Below are 23,964 nucleotides of genomic sequence, written 5' to 3'. Positions count from 1 at the left end.
TAGGCCTCACTCGATCACTCCATGGAAAACAATATTCCCCTAACATTGGAAGTTATTTCCTAAGTGTCATTTTAATCTGGTGGTCAGAGGGATCAACTGCAAATATAATTGTCAATTACTGAAAGTACCCAATAACATTCACATCTTTTTGCGAAAGATTTATATTTGTGAAATATTTGTGAGAACATTTCATGTAAAATCAAAACTGTAAAAAGTCACTTCCATTTACAACTAAATTTTCAGTGAAAATACTTAAATTTAAAAATTACCCCCCACAAATTGTATAGGAAAACAAGCATGGTGATGCCTCACAGAGAAGAGTTAAGTTCTTATTTTTCAACATGTAAAAAATCCAACCTGATGCCTTGTGATCTCTAGCAAATGTGTAGTTAAGTATTCAGCGAAAGAAAGAAACGAATAAGAAATAGATGAGTTTTTTCCCAGTAAAGAAATACATCGTAATCTATTAAAATCTAAAAGGCAAATTTTCTGACAATTTGTGACAAATTTAAGACAAATTTAACAACTTCCCGTATTAGTAACATTTTGAAAGCTAAAGCCTGAAATTTTATCCTGGCATCTAATAAATCACAGTAACTACAACTTGTTATTTGGGATACAATGAAATAGAGGCTCAGAAAAAAGTACACCGCTGAAGCAGCATCTCTTTAAAAGACAAAAATGTACGGAGAAACTATGAAACAGCATTCATCATAGATGGGGCAAAAACATAACTCAAAGTTCTGATACTCAAACATATAAGTCATAAAATCATTTTAAAAAGCCACAGGACATTACCAGAGGGTAAGGGGGGAGGGGTTCTAGAAGAAGGTAAAGGGGGTTTAACATATGGTGATAGAAGGAGAACTGACTCTGGGTGGTGAACAAACAATGTGAGATATAGATGATGTATTACAGAATTGTACACTTGAAATCTATGTAACTTTACTAACAATTGTCGCCCCAATGAATTTTAATTTAAAGAAAAAAAAAGCCACAGGACAGTTCCCCGCCCTCGTTTTGGCTTACCTTGCACCATGAGCATGGGTTCCCTGCCCCCACCGTGGGCCAGCATCTCTTGGCGGTAGCGCTCCCCGGTGGCCCTGGGAACACAGGACACTGTTACAGGCACCTACACACACAGCCCGCTCGGCCCCCACTCACACTTCTCCTGAGTTTCTTAAAAGAAGCCACACTGATGTCATATTCAGAAAAACTGCCACTATGAGACAATGTGGCTCTTTATTTTTGGGCTTCTAAAAATCGAATTCTGATTTGGATTGAGTGAAACCCGGTGTGACATGTTTACTGTGAAAGGCTAACCATATTTTTAGCTGTTTTGTAGCAAGCAATGTGTCTTCGTGGAAAGGATTATTTAGTTCACTTATTAGAGAACAAATAAAAGATGATATCCTATTTTCCATCATCTTTAGGATTCTTTTAAAGTGGGATTTGAAATTATTTATACCATCTTGACTTTTATAAAAGAACTTGAGGTGGCACCCAACAAAGAGAGAAAAATAACACTTTGAAATAATAATGAAGAAAAAGAAAAGCTGGCAGGAGAGGGTTAATTCCACCAGGAGACCTTGGCTGAGGATAACAGCTAAGGAACAGAAAACTGATGGAGTGTGCGAGTGCCGAGGGAGGGGACAGCTCGTTCCCATCTGCTGATGCCCTCTGTCAGCTGGATTCTATAAGAAACACTGTCTGCAACATGATGGAGGCAGATTTTGAAGATTTTTTATAGACAGAAATTCCCCAAGTTAATGGCACCTGGAGACAAGTTATATAGTGCTTCTCTTTCGTATTTTATGGAAAATGCAATTCCTTCAATGCAAATGACGACACACAAGCATGACATAAGTAAATTTTGATGTTTTCATTCCATTATTTTTGTAACATCTTCATGTAGGCGATTGTGCAAATGTGGTCACTAATCAGGATGTTTGATAGCATTACTGTATCCAAAATACGCTCATATTGAACACTAATTGGGGTTACAACCTGAAGTAAGCTCTAAGGCAAAGTGTGCCACGAAGCAGGAAACCTGGACAGAAGGCAAGGTCCTCTCAGGGGACAGGGGCGGCTGAGCGCCCCACTAGACCCTGGCCTGAGGGGCAAGGTATCCTCTCCCAACCACTGGCCTATGTGAAACCCCTGCCATAGGCCTCCGGCTCTGTACCAGCCTCAGCTGTGCTGCCTGGCTTACTGAGGTCGGCGTCAAGCCTGGTGGGTTTTCAAAAGTATCTTTTGACAAAGGTTCGAAATTTTCTAGTCCGATGAGTAGTTTTACTAGCTTACTTTTACATGTCTACAAAAGTGTAGCAACTACATGTCTAAGCAAGAATGCATAGATAAATAAGATGTAAATACTTGGAAATACATGTATTTAATAGTATGTGGTTTTCTAGTGAAGTGTAGTTCCTTTAAACAAGATCACATTTTGTGTATTTTATAGACATCTCCAGTAAAGAATTGTAATCCCCAAAATTGATTTATTGTAGTCAATTTGGGCTTTAGATTCTTTGAAAATAATAAAATCTGAAAAGCAGACCAAATGTCTGCAGTGTGCAAAGGGCTGAAGACAAAATAACATGTGGGTACCAAGCTGTAAATCATTTAAAAATTCTATTACATCAGATTCAAGTTTAAAAGATTTGGGAACCGAATGTGATTATTAACTGCTGAGAAAATCCCAACCTATGGCGAATTGTATAAAAAGCTGAGGAGGTGAGGGAAGCGGGGAGGAAGAAGGGATTAGCAGATCTTACTCCACCTTGTTAACTATGAAGCTTTGAACAAATAATTTATCCTCTCTGAACCTCAGTTTCCTCTTATAAAACACCCGCTCTGCCAAGGCTGCTGCGAATGTAAAATAACATGCCACAGGAGCACTCTGGGGCCCGCTAGAAATTTAAGATGCCATTAATCTTAAATCACGTGAAAGCAGGGAAGATAACAGTCATCAGCCATGGCTGCCAGAGAGATATTTGGAGATGTATTTATTGGTGTGGTGAGGAGATAAAATGCTTTCAACGACTATCAGACCAGTCATAATTAGTGGTTTGCTTTCAAAGGAAGCTCCTTCTAAGGACAGGAGAAACCAGGACTGAACTCCTCCCCGCCCTTCCTGCTGTCAGAGGGAGGCCCAGTCAGGGAGGAGGGAGCTCCCCTGTGCTACCCCACCCAACAGGAGCCTGGTGACAAGCCTGGGGAAACGGGGCTCCTGCCTCCCCGCAGCCCCCACGTCCCGCCTGTTGTGGGGAAGGGGCGACCATCCTTGTCTCTCACTGAAATTACCTCGTGGGAGAATTCGAGGCTCGCCACATTCACTGACTAATCTAGTGAACTAGCTCTGGGAGAGGCCGTGGGCTCCGCACAGACACGCACGTCCCTGCAGCCTTCCACGAGGAGAGCTGCACACTGTCCTATTATCCGATGACAGAGCTGTGGAGCTCGGCTGCTCAGGGGGACACCTGCCAGGCAGGGCAGCAGAGTGCCATGTGGGGCAGGGACCATACTGTCTAAGTGCTGGTGGGGAAGCAGTTCCCCTTTCCCAGACCCCCACTGTCTTCCACGGGAGAAGGGAAGTGTTCCAGAGCCAGGCAGAGGGGAAACTTTCCAGAACAGACTGGGTGTTAATGTGGACTACCACAGTTTCCAGTGGTGCTGCTCCCAGAAGTAGCAGGAAGTCCTGTGTCAGGCAGTAAGGAGGAAGTGAGGTGTTCCTTACGAGGGAAGCTTCAGGTGCTTGTACCAAACAGAAGGATGCCTGTCAAAGCGACAGGAAGAATCGAGAGCTACATGGTACTGCCACAGGAGAGGCGGGAAAACTAAGAAAACCCAAGGAGACGATGGAAACAAAGCAGTCTGGGCCTATTTTGTGCAAAAGCACAGAGCCCTCAGTCAAAGGGTCCCTGTGGGTACAAGGGCAGGGCACCAGCCACCATCAGCCATCTCCCGCGGGTGGCAGCCATGCAGGGCTGCAGCGGGAGGTGGGAGGCAGGGCCCCGCTGTCCCTGGAGCAGGAGGACGGCTCTCGCAGGAAGGATCTGACAGTGGTTTGGGCTGTGTGACGACTTCCTCATAGAACTCCGGTTTCCTACCAGGGTCAGGCTGTGTGCTGAGTGGCTGAGGTTCTCAGAGCCTGACTCGGGAGGCAGTGGCGTGGTCAGTTACTGAAGGTGAAGAAGGGAACATTTTGTGACAACACCCCCATTACCTGTTAAAAGGATCCTGTAGAAAACACTCCTTCCAAACCATAGAAGCTACTGCCCTGGACATCAGGTAAGAGTAGTATTTGGCACCATAGCCCACAAGGTGGCTGAATCGCAGCTGCCAGGCCTGTCAGAACAGAAACACAGCACAGGAAAGAATTAAGTCTCTGTGTTTCGATATTATGTATGAGAACACAATGAAATCTGCAACTGTTTTCCTTTAGATTTCACTCGAGAAGGCCATATCACTCACGATGTTAATATTTTTTCACATCTCATATCCCGGACTGTGTCCCCTCAAAATCCCTATGTTACCGCCCTCACCCCCAGCACCTCAGAATGTGACTGTTTGGAGAGGGGCCTTTAAAAGGGTGACCACGTTAAAATGAAGCTGAGCCCTAATTCTCCTAATCCTTAGGAGGAAGGGGGGAGACCCCAGGGAGGGGCACACACAGGAAAGACCACGTGAGGACACAGCAAGGTGACTGCTGTCTGCCAGCCAAGGAGAGAGGCCTTGAGGAAAGCAAACCTGACACCTGACTGCTTTGTACAAGTTTGTCACTGCTGGGATTCATTTCTGTGGCAGAAAGGTAAAGGACAGCCCAGACGCAGCGGCAGGAGTGACGACAGTACAGCAGGACTGTCCCATCTATGCCAGCCTGTTGGAAACACCTGGTCATTGGCATCAGAGGAAATTTCGGGCCTGGCAGTGAGTGCATCCATTCTTGTTGAGGACGATGCACTTATTCTAAGAAAGGCCACGTGAGTTTTCATGGAAGAATACTCTGCACTGGAAAATTCTTTTTGCATGAATACTGTTCTCTCTCTGAAAATGCTCATATTCTGCTAGGTTAGTAGGAGAAGGGCATCCAAGTGCAAATGCACAAGCTCACCTCTCACATGCATTTGCTACCACAAAAGATGGACTTGCAAAAAATGCCCTTAAAAGACCTATTTACGACTTCACAATTTTTACTCTTCTGAAACCAATCTGACATGCACTAATCCACCGTCTTCTAATGTATGCTTTATCTGACATTCACATTTTTTAAAAAATAAATTGAAGCCTCAAGTTTTTTAAATGAAAATGACCATTATCTAATAAATCTTTTAACTCCTTGGAAAACAAAGTAGACTCCTGACCATAAGTTTATAAACTAGATAAGCAAATTCTACCTAACTTATTAAGGAACAGATGTTAAAAAAAACAACAAAAGAAACCTAGATGGTTCCTGGGTCCTAGCGGTGCGGCCTATTTCAGAACATACTCTACGTCCTACCTCAGCACACAGCAAAGTCCTATGCCAGTTACTCTGTGAGTGTGTTCCACACTTTTCGACAAATGTTTTGCCTGGACGGGGCAAAGGAGCTGTTCTAAGGGCAGGCATGCCAGAGCACTCAAGTAACGCAGATCGCGAGGATACCAGGGCACAGATGAATGTTATGCTCCCCTTTCTTCCAAGGCGATATGATTGGAAGTCAGCTGGGCACCCTGAGAACGGTGACCTTGAGGGAAAGAGGTGTGTCCTTCCTCCTTGCAGTGCCCACGTGGGCCCATCTGTGAAGGTGCGACCCAGCGATAGGGGAGCGGCAGGCCAAGAGTGCGGTCTCTGACTCCATGGGCCCCACAGTGCTGGGGGGTGCGCTCACATGGCTGCTACTTTGGGTTCCTTATGGTAACCAGACCTGGATCCTTTCCAAGTCGCCCAGGCACAGGTGCCACCACCATGCAGCACCACGAAAACAGGAAGACTGGTGGGGCTGAAGTGTTTGAAGCTCCACGGTGGCCCTGCTGTGGCTGAGACAATGTGACCACACATTATCCGGCCAACAAGTACCCTCGGGGGGCAGTGGCGGCCATGGAAAGGTAGAGACAGGCTTTATACCCTGTTTGTATGCAAATGACATTTAAATTGAAGGCGAATAGCCAAGGACCATCTATGGATCCAATTCTCTTATAACAAATTTCGAATAACTAATTTTTTAGTCAAAGAGTTGGGTCTTTTAGAAATGATTTATAACCTATATGAGGTCTGTATATTCTGTCTTATTCATAAAAGGGGGCTCTATGTCAGCTTTTGTGTTATGCTGGAATCTTAATGGACCACTGGTGATCTTTCTCATATAAAGCCGCTGGGATATGATGGTATCTTTTGTAACGGAATACGGCGGGTGCTTTAACGTGATACTCCACCAATACCGGGTCTCAGGCTATCAGTGATGTAAGTCTCTCTCAGGGTGAAGGCCCCACGATTGGTAGCACACAGTTAAGGGGCTCTGTCTTTGAAAGTTTTTCTTCTTGGGGATCTGCCAGAACAAGTTTGGCAGCCTTTGCAGTACAGAGCTGAGTTTAATTTTGTTTAGATTCGAGCTGAATACAGCTTTGTTTTGTCTTGAAAGTAGGCCTACTTCAATAGTGGCATTTGATTTGAGCTAAGAAATTTCTAGGTTCCTTAGTTTCATCAACGTGTAACTGAGTTCCCACATAAACACAGTCATAAAAATAAGACCTTTCAGAAGCGCAGAAAGAGACATCAGGATTTGTGTAATGCACAATTTCCTGAACCACCACGGCGTCTGCCTTACACCAAAATCCTGACCTGGATACAGATATCTTGGCACAACGCACACCTCGTTGGGTCTTGCTCTTTAATTACAGGTTTGAGTTCAGTACTACACCCCTTCCATACCTCAAGACATGCTAAATAAATTATAGCTACCTGACACCTTTCATCAGCGGTTTATAAATTTATGACACACTAAGACCTACAATTTCATTGCTATTTGACCACAAATGGCTGAATTCCTGCTAATTCAACTTGATGTTAAGTCCTGGTTGTCATTTCACTCATTCATCAGGAAAAATGAAAGACAGAATTTCATTTTAAGTTCTGGAGTTATTATAGTCTCTTCCTTTTAAATTGAAGTTTTCTTCTTCTTAATGGACATGTCAGATGGACAAACGTTTTCACTCCTCCTTCATTGTGTAATGTGCGGATCTGCTCTCAAAACCAAAGGATGCACTTTGGCAGTTTCTGTTCCATCCTGACTAGGAGGGGGGTTTCCCAAGCCTAACATGATGCCAAGGCAGGCTATTAAAAACTCCCCTTGAGTTAGATAACCTCAGTGATCCCATACGAAAGACAAAAACACGGAGAAGACGAAGCAACATGGCAGGACCTCAACGGACACTAACTTGCTTTAGAACTCAGAGGCGGGGCCCCTGACGGCTCTGATTTGCCACAGCCCTTTTCCAACCACACAACTTTCCTCCATCCAAATCGGAGACAGAGCCAGGAATGGCAAGGCAGCAAAGTAGCTGGTTACGCGCTACAATGTCCTCCCTTACCCACCAGCGATCCGTTCCACGATGCTGAGATTCCTAAAACCAGGATAGTACTGACCCCTATACAGTATATATTTCTTCCTATACATACACGCCTATGATAAAGTTTAATTTATCATAGGTTAATAATAATAATAATCAAACAGAATAATTAAAACAATAAACTGTAATAAAAGTTATACAAATGACTTTGGGGCTATTATGAGGTAAATAGGGTCACCTGAACACAATCACCTCAACAGTCGATCTGACAAGCAAGATGGCTACATGACTAATGGGCAGGGAGTGGATACACAGGACAAAGGGACAATTCATGTCCCAGAGGGGACAGAGAGGACGACATGAGATGTCATCATGCTCCCCAGAAGGGCACGCAATTTAAAACTTATGAATTGTTTATTTCTAGAATTTTCCATTTATTATTTTCAGAGTGCAGTTGACCACGGGTAAACTGAAACTGCAGAAAGTGAAACCACGAATAAGGGGGACTACTGTGTCTATTTTAGTTTGGAACCTAGAAGAGGGACCAGTGCAGAATAAGCACTCATTAATTACATGTTAAATGCTCAAGGACTGAAGGATCATTTCTCTTAATTACACTCTCACGTGTGGCACATCGTTTCTTCACTTCTAGTTATAGGTACATAAATGCATTTAGCTAAAATTTATTTTAAAACAATCTTATCAGTGGAACATTATTAACTAGGAGAACAGGAACAACACCACTGCTTCCCTGGTGTGCGTCATGCTGAACTGAAATTTCCTTAAGAGCGTGGAGCACAATGCTGTACGTGTGCCTACACTCTGCAAAAGAGGCATTCGACAGCTGTCTGCTGAGGGGACAGATGGACAGATGGGTGGACCGACGGACCGATGGACAGACACTAGAAGATTCTTTCACAGTGATGCGCAATATTACCAACAGACTTTTGACTGAGATGAGGAAGCCAGGTATAACATCCATTTCACAGACAAGAGGCTACAACAGTGCCCAAAACAGCTTTTGGATATCGGGGTGATTATTAACACAAATTTTAGTAAGAATTCTTTGATTACATTATTTGATAGGTGATATAAGAATTTGAGGCTACTTTTGGTACCAGCTCTCCAGGTCTGGGGTATGTACAGGGTCTGTGTAGTGCTTCCTAGGGTGGGATTTCAATCTCCCTCATGCTTCATAGAGTCTAAACAAAGATGGGCCAGCAATGTCATACAAGTTCATAAAGGCCTATTGTTCAACGTGTGCCTGCTGTAGTTAGGACACCTAAATGACAGCAAGAAGGAAGAAGCAAATGCCTGAGCCGGTCTGGGTGACAGACCATGGTGACTCTTCACATTCTCCACATACGATGCTGTTGGCCTGTGCAGTGTCACCTCATGATACCAAGTCTTATTCAAGTGTTGAACGATGAACCACAGTGGAGACCAAAGGAGGGAGCCTACTGTCTGCCCTCTGTCTCTCTGAACGAGTGTGTAGGATGTAGGTATATATTTTCCATGAATATAGACTAGTATGTCCAATTTGATAAAAGTCCCTATTGACATTTTACCAAAACCCATGAAACACCAGTGACAAATAAACGGAACACTCAGTTTTGAATATAAAGTGATTTAACATGTAACACAGCTATTGTGTTGCATACACGCTCAGGTGGTTCCCATGATCCTGTCTTCCGGTTCACGCCTTTGTGAAATCTCCTCCTCTTGAATGTGGGCAGGGCTGTGCCCTGCTTCTAACCAGCAGAATATGGCAAAGGTGATGGGACGCCACTCCCAGGGTTAGTTGAGGTATACAGAATGACTCCTTCTGGCTAGCAGACTCACTCTAGAAAACCTCCTTGGAGCCTAAGGAAGCCAGAAGCCATGTTGGGAAAGCCCACCTGGCAGGGAACTGGGGCACCCTGTAGAATCTGGGTGGAGGGATTTAAGACCTGGGGGTGGCCTCTGAGGGACGGGTGTCCTGTAGCTGACAGCCAGCAAAAAGTCAGGGCCCTCGGTCCCAGCTGCAAAGATACGAACTCTGCCAACCACTTGGGAGAAGCAGTCAAGCCCTTAGATGACACGTTGCCCAGCTAACACCTCAACTGCAGCCTGTGGGAACCCCAAGCATAAGATGCAGCTAGGTATCTCTGCCTTCTGACCCACAGAAACCACAAGGTGTGACTGCTTTAAGTCACTAAGTTTGTTACATGGCAACGGAAAACTGATACCAGTATCTATTTCAAAAAATAAGAGTTTTGTTCAGAAATACTATTAAGAGAAATAAATCCCTGAAAATATGGGAGGGATAACTACAGTCATTACATGTATATCCTGTGTTTTCATGAAAATCTTGAGGAAGGTACTTTTATAAATATTATAACACTGTGTAGTTTACAAATATACTCAAAACAGAGTAATTTGGTCAAGTCTACTGACAGAGATTGTTAAGTAGCCCCTCCTCATTGCCTCTTCTTCCTCTTAGAAATAGAATCACGTCTCCCCCTACTAAACCTGAGCAAGGCTTGTTTGTGGTTGTTCTGGCAGAGACTACATTTCCCAGGTTTCCTTGAGGCTCGGTGTTGCTATGAAACTACATTTCCAAGCAGATGTGAGTGGAGGTAATGCGTACAACTGGGTCCCTCAAAAGAAAGCTGCTCGTCTTCCTCATCCTCTTTCTGCTTTCCTGCTAGCCTTGAAAAACTGAAAACTGGAACCACCACCTTGGACTCAAAAGCCGTATGTTCAGGAGCCACCAGCCCAACAGCCCTACCTGCTCACCTGTGCCTTATTAGGCAGAAGGAAATGAACTTTATTTTAATAATTGTATTTTGGGAGGCTTTCTCACAGCAACTTAGCCTGCACCCCAACTGACAATCACACAGGTCAGACACGTGGGGGACAGGATTCAGAGCCAGGTGTCTTTCTAAATTCAAAGCCCAGGCTTTCTTGCTCCTCCATATTGCACATCCGAAAGTAACTAATTATGTCACTTACTGCTTCCTACGAGTGTGAAAATTATAACCATTTTGATTTCAAATTCCTAACTCCCAAAACATATTCCTACGCCACATTTGTATGTTTACATTTGATACCTATAACTTGTAACTTAATTTTTATAGCTAAAAAAGAAAGTCCTTATACAAGTGATAATAAGAGTAAGAATTATAATAAGTTAAGATGTAAACAGTGCTGAACCTGGGGGAGGCTTCTGGGACGAGGGGGTAGCCTATAGCAGACAGCTAGCAAGAAGATGGCTTTAGTATAATAATACTAATCCTATGTATAGTAATAAGAGTAAGTTAAAATGTTAACACTGCTCTCCAATATGTAAAAATATGTACGAGGCACAAATCCTTCTCTACATTACCATACAAATCTAAATAATCTCCAAAAGTGCCATTATGAGAATTTTATAGCATCCTAAGGACAATTACAAAATATTTTCTGTGCTACCAGAATTATGGCCTATTTTAAGGACAGTGGACCAAGTTTTGTAAGAAAAAAATCACTGCTAACAAACTGACTAAACCTTGTTAGGCAATTTATAGTAATATTAGGCATGTTGTCAATGATGCACAAAATATTAAGTAGGAGTACATCTTTTTAGCATGACAACCTCAACTGTCAATTTTATTTTGCATATGGATATTGAAAAATAAAGCTTTGAAACACGAAACAAAAAAACCCCTGGAAATATTGGACTGTGCCTATCAAATCTAGTCCATTATCAGAGCAAAGATGTAACTGATTCAAATGAGAATGTGCTTATTAATAAAACATGGATAGGTAATATTAATCTAATTAAATGAGATAATAAATGAACAGCAGCAAGCATGGAACTGGAACCAAGACGTGCTGGCCATTATCTTCCTAATCAAAGTTCCTTAACACTGCTTTTCCCCTTGCCTGGAACATCTCAAGAGAAAAACGCAGATTCCTCTTCATTCTAAAAATAACGCATGGTCAAGTAATGAGGACTTTTAGAGAATATGATGACTTCTGTGGTCCGGAAAGCACCTCGGAGAGCGAGGAGAGCCCTTGCAGAAACAAGACACAATCAGGCAAGTCATGTTAATACATTCGCCAAACGAAGGAGGATACTAAAACAAGAGAAAACAATTAACAAAATGGCAGTAGTAACTGCATACCTATTAATAATCACTCTAAATGTAAATGGACTAAACTTTCCCATCAAAAGACCCCAATTATATGCTGCTGACAAAAGACTCACTTCAGCTTTATAGACATGCAAAGGCTCAAAGTGAAGGGATAGAAAAAGATATTCCATGCAAATGGAAAACAAAAGACAGCAGGGGAAGCTATACTTATATTAGACAAAATAAAATTTAAGCCAAAAATGATAAAACACAAAGAAGGTCATTATATAATGATAAAGGAATCAATTCATCAAGAAGATATAATAGTCATAAATACATATAAGCAACCAACATAGGAGCACCTAAATATATTAAGCAAATAACAACAGATCTGAAGGATAAAAGAGACAACCATAGAGTATGAGTAGGGAAATTGAATACCCCCACATTCAACAATGGATAGATCATCCAGACACAAAATCAACAGGGAAATGCTGGATTTGACCCATATTTTATACCACATGGACCTAACAGGCATATACAGAACATTCCATCCTACAGAAGCAAAATATACATTCTTCTGAAGCATGCACAGAACATTCCCTGGCATAGGTCATGTGATAGGTAACACAAAAAAAACATAGCAAATTTTAAAAGGTTGAAATACCAAGTATCCTTGCCGACCATGTGGCATAATACTAGATATAATAACAAATGGAAAGCTTGAAAATTCACAAATATTGGAAATTAAACATCACGCTCCTGAAAAACTGATGGGTCAAACAAGGTATCAGAAGGAAAATTGAAAATTATCTTAAACAAACAAAAATGGAAGCACACATATCAAAACCTGTGGGATGCTGCAAAAGCAGTTCTAAGAGAGAAGTTTATAGCCATAAATGCCTATATTTAAGAAAAATGAAAGATCACAAATAAACAACCTAACTTTACACCCCAGAAAACTAGACAAAGAAGAATAAAGTAAACCTAAAGTTAGTAGAAGGAAGGAAATGACAAAGGTCAGAGTGGAAATAATTGAAATAAAGCTTAAAAAGACAAGAGAAAAGATCAATGACTATAACAGCTGGTTTGGTCTTTTTTTAAAGATAAAAACAAAACACAATACACAAAATCTTACACAATACAGAAAAATTAACTCAAAAAGGATTATCTATATGAAGAAAACATAGGAGATGAGTTCCTTGACATCAGTCTTGTCATTACTTTTTTGGATTTGACACCAAAAGCAAAGGCAAAAAAAAAGCAAAAATAAACCAGTGGGACCACATAAAACTAAAAAGCTTATGCATAGCAAAGGAAGCCATCCAGAGAAAAGGCAACCCATGGAATGGGAAATGTATTTGCAAACCACATATACAATAAGACGTAATTATTCAAAATATATAAGAATTCATACAACTCAATAACAAAAACACAATCCCATTTAAAAGTGGGCAATGGACCTGAAGAGACATTTTTCCAAAGACGATGTACAAATGGCCAATAGGTAGTTGAAAAGATGCTCAACATCACTAACCATCAGGGAAATGCAAATCAAAACCACAATAAGATATCACCTCACACTTTTTAGAATGACTATCACCAAAAAGACAAGAGATAACAAGTGTTGCTGAGGATTTGGAGAAAAGGAAACGCTTGTGCACTGTTGGTGAGAATGTAAATTGGTACAGCCACAATGGAAAAACAGTGTGGAGGTTCCCCAAGAACTTTAAAATAGAACCACTTTATTATCCAGCAATTCCACTTCTGGGCATATACCCAAAGGAAATAAAAACATGATTTCAACGAGATATCTACACCCCCATGTTCATTGCAGCATTATTCACAATAGCCAAGGTATGGAAACCCCTTAAGTGTCCATCAATGGATGAATGAATTAAAAAATAATTTTGTGCGTATATATGTATATATGTACATATATATATGATGTATATACATATTTATTTATTATCTAGATCTCTATCTATAGATAGACACACCTATATCTATAGTTATCTATATATACATATATAGAGATATATGGATTATTCTGCCTTAAAAATAAGGGAATCCTATCATTTGCAACAATGTGGATGAACCTGGAGGGCATTATGCTAAGTGAAATAAGCCAAACAGAGGAAGACAAATACTGCATAGTATCACTTACACATGAAATCTAAAAAAAAAAAAGTCAAACTCATAGAAGCCGAGAGAAAAGCGGGTGCCAGGGCCTGGGGGTGAGGGAAATGGAAGTGGCTGGTAAACGGGCACACACTGCCAGCTGTAAGATGAGTAAGTCCGGGGGATCTGATGCCCAGCCTGGTGACTGCGGCTGCTAACACTGTACACTATACATTGTGCAATGAAATTTTCTAAGATTGAAGACCTGAGATGGTCTCTCACACATACACAAAGGAGGTAAATGAGATGACAGATGTGTTAATTAACGGAATGGGGAGTCCTTTCACAATGTATATCAAATTATCACATTGTCCACTTTAAAAGATCTTACAGTTTTATTTGTTGATTACACCTCAACAAAGAGAAGAAAAAGAACATACACACATTAAGAAGCAAAAGAAGAGGGACACCGCTTCTGTGTTCATTATGATCGCGAGCAGTTCAACACAGGAGGGAGGTGTACGCGTACAGTAAGACAGACATGAAAGTAAACACGGACAGGATGTGACCGCTCTTTGTAGACAATGGGGTTTTCTGCTCATGCATAAAAGTGATGGAGAAGGGGCAGTGACCTCTCAAGGTGGCTACAAGTCCAAAAGTAGGTGCGTAACCCATGGGCTCCACACAGGTGTACAAGGAATGCAGGTGGCAGGGTGGAGAACGGACAAAATCCATCAGTGCAGGTGGCCTCTTCAACTCGTACTTCGTTCCTCCAGGGGCCTGGCTCAGAGTTTGAACCAGCCTCTCCAAGCCACCTTGGAGCGGGCAGCCAGGGGCCCTGTCCTGTAAGGGAAAGTTGCCATACAAAAGGGGAAGGACAAATGGAACACTTGGATGTCCAGCAGGGCTTATCGACTTCCTGCATTAAACAGGCAGGGAAAAGCTGGGATTTCTCCCTTGGGCCCTTTGCCTGCTGGACATCATCTCCTGTCACTTTACTCCTCACTCTGCTTTTGTCCTGGTCAGAGAACACAACAGGCGAGCGCCTGCTCCTGCGAGTCTTTGTCCCCACTTTTCTCTCTGCCTCAGACACTCTTCCCCTAGAGACACCTGTGTGGCCTGCTCCCTCACTTTCTCCACTTTCTTTTCAAATGATATTTTACTGACAAGGCCTTCTCTGAGGATAAAGAAGGGACACTGCCCTTCACTCAGTGTTAGCTGTGGGCACGCACAGAGGTCTTCCCACCTTCAGTTTTCCTACTGCGCCCTACTCCCCTGCAGCTGGCCCTGGCATTCCACCTCTGTCCTCATGGCAATAGGGACCCACCTGTCCCTTGGGTCTCTGCTCAACCTCGCCCACAGACAGAGGCCTGTGCTGGTGAGTTCCCACAACATGCCCTCTGGCTTGGTCAGGGCCTGCTTGCCCTGCCCGCTGGGTAGTGGAGCTCCCGAGGTTACACTGGGTGCCCAGCTGCAGGAACACTCTGTCCCCCATGGCCTCCGCCCCACCCTTCTCCCCATTAACCTAATTGGTCAGCAACTGAAAAGAGCATGGTGGAATAGCTGGGGGAGGGTGCAATGATTTATGGAAGTGAGGGATGAAAACACACTTGTTTAATATTTTCCAAATATTATCCCCATCCCAAATGAGTTTTTACTGTGCCCTGAAGTCCTCAGAGAGAAAACTGGAGAGGCCCTTCTTTCCTCTCTGAACTCCCAGAGTCGTGCTACCTACACAGGCAGCAAGAGGGGCTACTTACAGACGTACGCATTCCCCTCCTCTTCCCTTAGGGGCTGACACACAGGGGTTAAACCTGTAGGCTCAAAAAATGTCTATTTTTCCAAAATTCACTGAATGTATGCCGGGCACTGCTACAGAAGGGGCATTCACGGCCACACAGCCTTTTGGGGAGACAGACACTCACGAAAGGGCCACCTGGCTGATGTGGCCAGTGCCCTGTGAGTCCGGCTCACCACTGACCACTGTGTGACAGGCACCAGATGGGAATGGCCTCCCTAAATCCTCATCCTGAGCGTGTGGCCATGACCACACCCACCGCATAGAACTGCACTGGGGGATAAAAGAGAGGAAGGAAGGAAAAGCGTGCAGTGTGCTGGCGCTGGAGGATGGCTCCGTCAGCTACTCACATCGCCTCTGCAAGCCGGGAAACTACCACAAACCGCTCTGTAGTCTGTGCCTAGAACGGTGTCCCCAGCTAAGATTCACAAAGAGACACAAAGGGCAGAAAAGTGAGAATCCAACGACTGTACGTTAGACACCACTGATATCTGGGAGTCCAGATTCTCTTTCTGTCATTAACTGGCTCAATAATCGCTAACATTATAAAGATTTCAACAAATAGGTAAAAAATAACTGATCAATATACTGATTACACGCATGTACACACCTGAACTTCTGAAGTGACAAACCAAAATTAAAATAGTTCCTTTTATTGTCTCTCATAGAATTAGGCCAAGGTATGTTGGTAATACTGAGAAATGCATGGCGCTGAGGCAGATTATTCTCTAATAGTCACAATATTTCATCTCTGACATCTGGTATCTGCACAGTAACATCTTCATTGAATGGGCTCTTACCTATTAACCTTTCCCTGATAACTTTTAAATGATTTACACCACTTCATTGGTTTGAATAACTGCTACTTTCAAACCTATTTTCTAACTCCATGGCTAAAGAGCCCTTCAGATCATATTAAAAAGTACATTTTATTAACTTTCATTTACGTTGCCTAAAATGTACAGAGAAGTTAGACGTGTGCAATTAGGAGATATGTCTTACTAAGGGTGACGCTCCCGGTAAGGTCAAACCAAGTTAATAAAGATGGTACAAAACACCTTCACCTCCAGGAATACATAATAACTATCTCCCCTGCCCTCCATGTAATAGTGTGAAGGCGTTTCAGAAGTTTATTAAGTAATGGCATATTCTGAAGTGTAGCCCAGGGCTTGTGATAGTATGTCATCTGCAGGTCGTGTTACTACCTGTATTTTGGACAGGGTAACTGACAAAAATAAAATACGTGACTGATCTACTGAATTACTAGGGCTGTCTGCTTTCTATCATCATGTCATCAATCCTCCCTGATTATCTTGTCTGAAGAATTTCCAAAATTCCTGATGCAACAGCTTTTAGCAATTTCTCACAAAAAGAAACTGCTATATACAGTTTGAAACATATGGAAAACCTGCATAATGCCAAACAGTACATATTCCTGCAATTCAAAGTGTTAGATAAACACAGTCAACACCTTAGGTAAAATTTGTAGTCACTATAAATATGAGGCACCTGAGTATTAATGTAACTTCATATAAAAGTGGTGTCAACTTGCATCATTTTATACTGTCATAATAGTAAGAGTTATATGTTGGTTTTTTTTATTCTCACATCTCCTAAATTTGAAAGTTCAAGGTGTCATCTTCAAAAGAGTCACTCAGCCATGAGTGATGGTTTGTTCAGGTTGAAATGAACTGATGGTCTTATACTTCCTTCGAAATCTATAGGTTTCTAAGTTAGATACCAACAGCCAGAACACCCTTTGGAGATAAGCTGATTTCTAACCTGTACAGCAACTCAGTTCCCTCCTTCAAGGGAAGCAGGAGAGCCCATCAAGTGGGACCCCTCACAGCCCTTGCCTGCGCCAGGCATTTATGTCAGCATTCACGCTTTTTTAAAAAATCAGGTAAAATTCACACGCCATTAAACTCACCCATTTAAAGTGTACAATTCAGTGACTTTCACATGACTCAGAGTCGTGCCACTATCACCACTAATTCCAGACGTTGTCATCATCTCCAAGAGAAATCTCCTAGTCATAAACAGTCACTCGGCCTGCCCTCCTCTCCCCCAACCCGACAGTCACCAATCTACTTTCTGTCCCCACGGATTTGTCTATCCTGGACACTCATTTAATGGAGTAATACAATCGGTGGCCTCTTGTGTTTGCTTTCGTCTTAACAATATCTTCAAGCATCATTCATGCTGTAGCATGTCAGTTTGATTCTGTTCTATGGCTAAATAACATTCCACTGTATGGATCTACAACACTGTTTACCCATTCATCCAAATGCTGACTGAAGGACATTTGGGTTGTCTCTGTTTTTCGGCTGTTATGAGTAACGCTACTAACATTCACGTACACCTTTTGGGACAGACAGTTCTACTGAGTATATATACCTAGGAGTGGAACTGCTGGGTCATTCAGTAACACTGTTGAACTTCTTGAGGATCTGCCCAACTCTTTTCCAAAGCTCTCACACCATTTTATGTTCCCACCAGAAGTGTATGAAGGTTACTTCTCCCCCTCCTTGCCAATACTTGTTACTGTCCATCTTTTCTGTTATAGCCATCCCAGTGGGAGTAAAGTGGCATCTCACGGTTTTGATTTGAATTTCCCTAAAGACTAATGATGTTGAGCATCTTTTCCTGTGCTTACTGGCCATTTGGGTATCTTCTCTGGAGAAATGTCTACTCAAACCCTTTGCCCATTTCTAATTTGGGCTGTTTGTCTTTTTATTGTGGTATTGCAGGAATTCCTTATATATTCTGGAGAATAAGCCCTCATCAAATATCTATTCTCCATCCTGTGAGTTATTTCACGTTCCTGACCTTTGTGTTCTTTGGGGGGGTTTTACTCTAAACATTGGCGGCCTCCTATATCCTGATCCTGCACGATTCCTCTAACGCTGCACAGGAGTCTGGGCACTTGCAGAAGCAGTTACCCGCTCTGGACTTCATGGGAGCCGTTCACTTGTGTGGGGGGGCATGCTTGCGCTCATTGCAGTCCTAGGTCTTGCCGGGCGCCAAGTGTGGGGGCCTGTGGTGGCACCAGGTCTGGGGGCACGTGATGTCTCTTGGGCTTAGACTGCTGGGGTCCACAGCACTTGACAACTGTGTGGTCCTTGGCAAGCACTGTGGGGGGTCTGCAGTGGCTGCCAGGGCCGTTGGGGTCCCCAGTGGTGCTTCCAGCTCCGGCATGAGGGACCAGGGCAGGCGGAGCCGGTGGTGCACACACTTGGCTGTGGGACCCGCTGCAGGGGCCCGTGTATGGGCAGGAACCAGATGCAGACACACATGTAGTGGCGGCAGGCAGGGCAGACAGAAAGGGCCATGGCCACCTACGGGCTTCTTGGCAGCAGCTGTGGGGCCCTGGCTGTGGGCATGCTGTCCCATTTGCCACAGGTGTCAGGCTGGCGGTGTGCCCGCGTGTGCATGGCAGGAGAGGTCAATCATGGAAATCTAGGCTGTCGTCTTGTGCTCTGGTAGCCACAGAGCCCTGAGCTGGTGCATTTCCCAAGCTCCAGTGGCAGAGGGAATGGGGAACATGAATAGCTGTGGGGGAGGCAAACACTGGTGAGATCGGCAGCGGGTCCGTGGCTGTGTTGGCCATTCATTTCTTCGGTGACAAAATGTGCTGGGTTTGTCTGCAGATCAGGTCACTGTGACCCATGATCGCACCCATTGCATGGCTGCTCTCCGTAGCCCCTACTTTTCTTCCTTCTTCCTAGCCGTGTCTGTACATCTCAGCTTTGCCAGTCTAGGTGGGGTGACACCAAACTGGGCCCTTCGTGTGATGTCCTGAAAGGCTGAGGAAACTAACCTTGCTCTTCCTTTCCAGGTGAGGTGAATTCTATTTAGTTGGGAAGTTCCCTCTTGGCACTGAGCAATGCCAGCTGGAGTGATGGCATGAGAAAGGCCAAATGAACCTGTCTTCCTTCTCTTCTTAATACGGTTATTCTGCGGTGTTGTTGTTGTAGTTCCACTGTGTTGCTGAAGTTTCTTAAATGAACTCTCCCAGGGCTCTCCCAGATCTGTTTTTGTTTGTGGACAGCTGTCCAATCATTGGTCTTTGGTGGAGGATGGAGACTGGGGTCTCCTCTGTTGCCATTTTGGTGACATCACTCTTGGAATTCCAGTCTTGATTACTGTAGCTTTGTAGTAAGTTTTGAAATTGGGAAGTGCGATTCCTTCAACTTTCTTCTTCTTTTTCAAGATTGTTTTGGCTATTCTGGGTCCCTGGAATTTTCATATGAATTTTACGATCAGCTTGTCAATTTCTCCAAAAAAGGCAGCTGAGATTTCGACAATGATTGTATTGAATCTGTAAGTCATTATGGGGAGTACTGCCACCTTAACAATAATAAGTCTTTTAATCCATAAACATGAGACAGCTTTCTATTTATTTAGGTCTCCTTTCATTTCTTTCAATGATATTTTTATAATTTTACTTCCCCCTTTCCAATCTGAATGACTTTTATTCTTTTTTCTTGCCTAACTGCTCTAGTTAAAACTTAATAGAAGAGAATAATATTTAATAGAAGTGGTGAAAGTGGTGTCTTATTCCTATCTTAAGGGAATGTTTTCAGTCTTTCACCACTGAGTACGATGTCAGCCGTGGGTTTTTCCTAAAGGCTGTTTATCAGGCTGAGGATGAGTACAGACCCTGACTCCTTATCCTGTTACTTTCAATCAATCCTCAGGTCCTGACAATTTATCTCAATATATGACTTGTGCCTTTTCCCCTTTTTACACGCCTACTATCAGTTCCCAGATTTCGGTGCTCATCGTCTCCTGCCTAGACTGTAAGATCTTTAGGGTGGGATCTATGGGCGTATATATTTTTTGTGACCAGAAATGTTGCGTCTATTAAATAAGATCAAAATGCTATGGAAAAGAAAGAGCAGTTACTGGCAACAGAAATATAATTGTGAGAAGCAAAAACCAAAACAACAACTCACCGAACCAAAAACGGTGGGAATAGGAAGAAGAAAAAAATCCAAGGCAGGGGACACACAACGTGATATGTAGATGATATATGAACAAATTGTACACCTGAAACCTATGTAACTCTACTAACCATTGTTACCCCAATAAACTTTAATTTAAAAAAAAAGGAAATGTGATAAAAATTCAAGGCAATCTCCCAGCCTCTGTGCAGATGTAAAGGACGCTTCACCATTTAATCGTCATCTCATTTCCAACCCCCGAACAACAGCCCCTCCTCCCATGCCAAGCTCCCTACCATCCAGCAATCACAGAGCAAGCAATTCCCTGACCACCTTCTCTACTTCCCTTGTCCCTCTTTCCTTCCTCCCTACACTGGCCTAAGCTGGGGTAAAGTCTGAATTAGAAGCAAGCACAGATAAAATGCCATTTCTGATTCCAGGAGGCAAAATTAAACACTTCCCTGTCTTCAGTGGAGTTCTCACATCACTGCACTGTCATTTTCACACCATCTTATCTGCGGACATACCTGTCTTTCCTAAAAGACGATGCCCATTCCGTGAATGAACACACATGAGGAGGGAAGGTGGTGCTGGACTTTAATAGAAGCTGTAGTTTTATTTCTACCTGATTTAGTTGTAAAACATCTCTATCTGAAAAAAGTTTTAGGGCTGATCTGGGAAAGAAGGGTAGAATAAACAAAATTATGCGGCAAGAAAAGTTAACAAGATAAGTTCAGACTGTGGGGCCATTATCTACTAATGGTTTGTGAAGTCAACATAGTAGGTTGTGAGCAGCATTTAAAAAATAAAAACAGAGTGGAAAACAGGAACTATTAGTGTATACTGTATGTATGTATATATATATATATATATATATATATATATATATATATATAGTTAGGGTATCTTTTAGGCAGAGGTACTTTTGTTTCAGTCTTACACAAACACATACACACACACATACACCCCAAATATAAATACATATATTTGTGTAATAGAACATGATGTAACACATTTCTTACTGTGGATTTGGTTGAAAATGCTTGAAAGTCACCGCATTAACAGTTCAAGGACACAGATAAGAAAATCAGTGCTACTATAAAAGAGAGGCAGCCAAGGATGTAACAGCAGATGAAAAGGCTTGAGATGGGTGATCTCATGGCATATTCTAGATTTCACCCGTCAGGCAAGTAGATTACGAAGAGATAAACAGCCTCTGTGGCTCTCTACATTTAGCACTTTTAAATATCTGTGTTTTTCTAACATTGTAATCATCAGCAGGCTCTTGAATGACATCCTAGTCCGTACTGACTCTGCTTCTACCTGTTTTCACGATGCTCAAAAGGAGTTGTAAATTGTAGATTTAACCTATGGACCAGTTTCAGGGTACCATTCTGAGATGGACCATCCTGGAAAATAAAAGACGGTACATTTCAGAAGTAATCAGAATGAGCAGGTACAGGCTGTACAAGTAATTCAAATTACTGAGTTAATAGTACTGCACCAATGTTCACTTCCTGAATTCGACAAAGTTCTACGGTTATGAAGGATACTATAATAACATTGGGAAAGCTGGGTGAAGAGTGCATGAGAACTATTTTTGCACCTTATGAATAAACTATTTTAAAATAAGAGGTCATTAAAAATAATTAGGAACAAAGTGTTTTGTGGATTTCTAGGATCAGTGCCAATCGGCTAATGTGAGATCACTCCTCCACAGTGACTGTGCTTGTAACATACTCGCTCACTGCTGAGACCAACCAACTTAGAGCCTAATTCTTATTTCAAATAAGCCAGCTCAGCAGCATCTAGTGTTACCCTACTTTGTTTCAATACTGTGCTTCACTACAGCAAGCTGTGACCAGATATTATGCTACAAACTCTTTGTATCGATTTCTTTATTCACTTTAAATTCAGTATAGGATTCGTTAAACATATTTTAGAGGATATACCAAGCTTTAAGAGGGAAAACGAGTTAGAAAAAGTGGTTATGAAGTAAATGTAAACTATCATTTGATTTATAGACTTCTATTGCTTTCATTTAAAGGACTTAGCACCATGAAAGGTTGTTTAGACTGTACTTGGGCTTAAGTGGAAAAAAGTTATTGGTGAAATTGTATAAATCATTTCAAATATTGTTTGATTTTAGCTTTTAAGTGTCTGCGTTTTTCTAAATGTTCTGAGAAAGCTGGGTTCACTTTTCACTCTCCATAAATCAGTACGTATTTCAAAGCTTCCCTGAGACAGAGAAAAATATACACGTGTGAAAGAATGATTGCATCATCACAAAGTTAAGGCTCAGAAGAGAATGTATTTTAAAGAAAGCAACTAACTGGGTGCTCCCTGTTATAATTATTAAATATATACAGTACAAAACAAAATGTGTAAAAGACACCAAGATAAACTATTCTAATATATTAATAACCACATATGGTCACAGAAAGAAGTTAGAAGGGCACAAATCCATCACAATGGTATTCAAGCAACTGGCTGTGCATTACTATGGGGACCCCTGGTGGCCTGGCAAATGGCTGTGCTTCAGGAGCAGAGATCGCTCTCAAAAGTTACGGACAAATCAATGATGAACACATAGAGAGATTCCCATCTATTTTAATGTATTCATTTGTTTTTCCTGCTCTTACCCATCTTACATGCAACTGATGAAATTATATTCCCACACAGTTTTCATCATTTCAATTCCCCCTTTCAACAATCATTTATTACACTGACAATAATAGTACTTACCATTTGTTTTTATGTTTACTACGTGCCAGGCATTGGGCTGAGTGCTTCTGACATACATATATTTCATTTACTCCTCACAATAACCCTATGGGTTGGATATCACCATCCTACAGACGAAGACCTGGTGCTTAAGGCCAATCTAGGTGATCTGATTCTAGAGCTCTGCACTCTGCATCACTCCTGGATTTTCCCTCACGTATAGTTGGCCTCGTCCTCCTCAGGGGAGCCATCTTCATCCATATTGTCACTCCCCTGCACAGCACTTCAGCTTCCTACAACCTGTTTCCACACAGAACTTTCTCACTCCTGTTTTTGTAATTTGAATACACAACTCTTTATCCTGGAATGTTCTCTTCTCTCAAAACACACATACTAGCCCTCTTTCAAATCATTGGTCAAACCAGAAACATTCTATTACAGCCATTAACAAAACAAGGATGATTAAAGTTCAAGCCACCAAACCAGTCAAAGATATATGGAAACACATAAATACTGGAAAGGGGCAGAAAAATATTATTTATATGTGTTATGAGATATATATACATATATACACACACACATATATACATGTGTGTATATATATATGAAAAATATGTATATATGTATCTACCTATATATATATGGACAATCCCTAAAATCTGGTGAATAAGTATCAAATATAGTAAGTGTTCACTAAGAATGCTAGCCACGAGATCAACAAATTAAATTA

The 23,964-nt window shown here is 42.2% G+C and overlaps 1 protein-coding gene across 3 annotated transcripts in view; it reads right to left on the bottom strand.

Moving 5' to 3' along the window:
* The window catches only part of MIPEP (mitochondrial intermediate peptidase), a 198,527-nt gene that overhangs the window by 58,900 nt on the left and 115,663 nt on the right, over nucleotides 1-23,964 (bottom strand). For all 3 annotated transcript variants that reach the window (XM_081045712.1, XM_081045714.1, XM_081045713.1), the window contains exons 17-18: nucleotides 4,226-4,347; nucleotides 1,030-1,103 (exon numbers count right to left, since the gene is read on the bottom strand). In XM_081045712.1, coding sequence (XP_080901838.1) covers nucleotides 1,030-1,103; nucleotides 4,226-4,347 — 196 coding nt within the window. The remainder of the gene's footprint in view (nucleotides 1-1,029; nucleotides 1,104-4,225; nucleotides 4,348-23,964) is intronic.

Source organism: Rhinolophus hipposideros, assembly GCF_964194185.1.
Source record: "Rhinolophus hipposideros genome assembly, chromosome: 4".
Lineage (NCBI taxonomy): Eukaryota > Metazoa > Chordata > Mammalia > Chiroptera > Rhinolophidae > Rhinolophus > Rhinolophus hipposideros.
The sequence above is the reverse complement of the archived record's forward strand: the minus strand, read 5'-3'. Positions and strand labels throughout refer to the sequence as shown.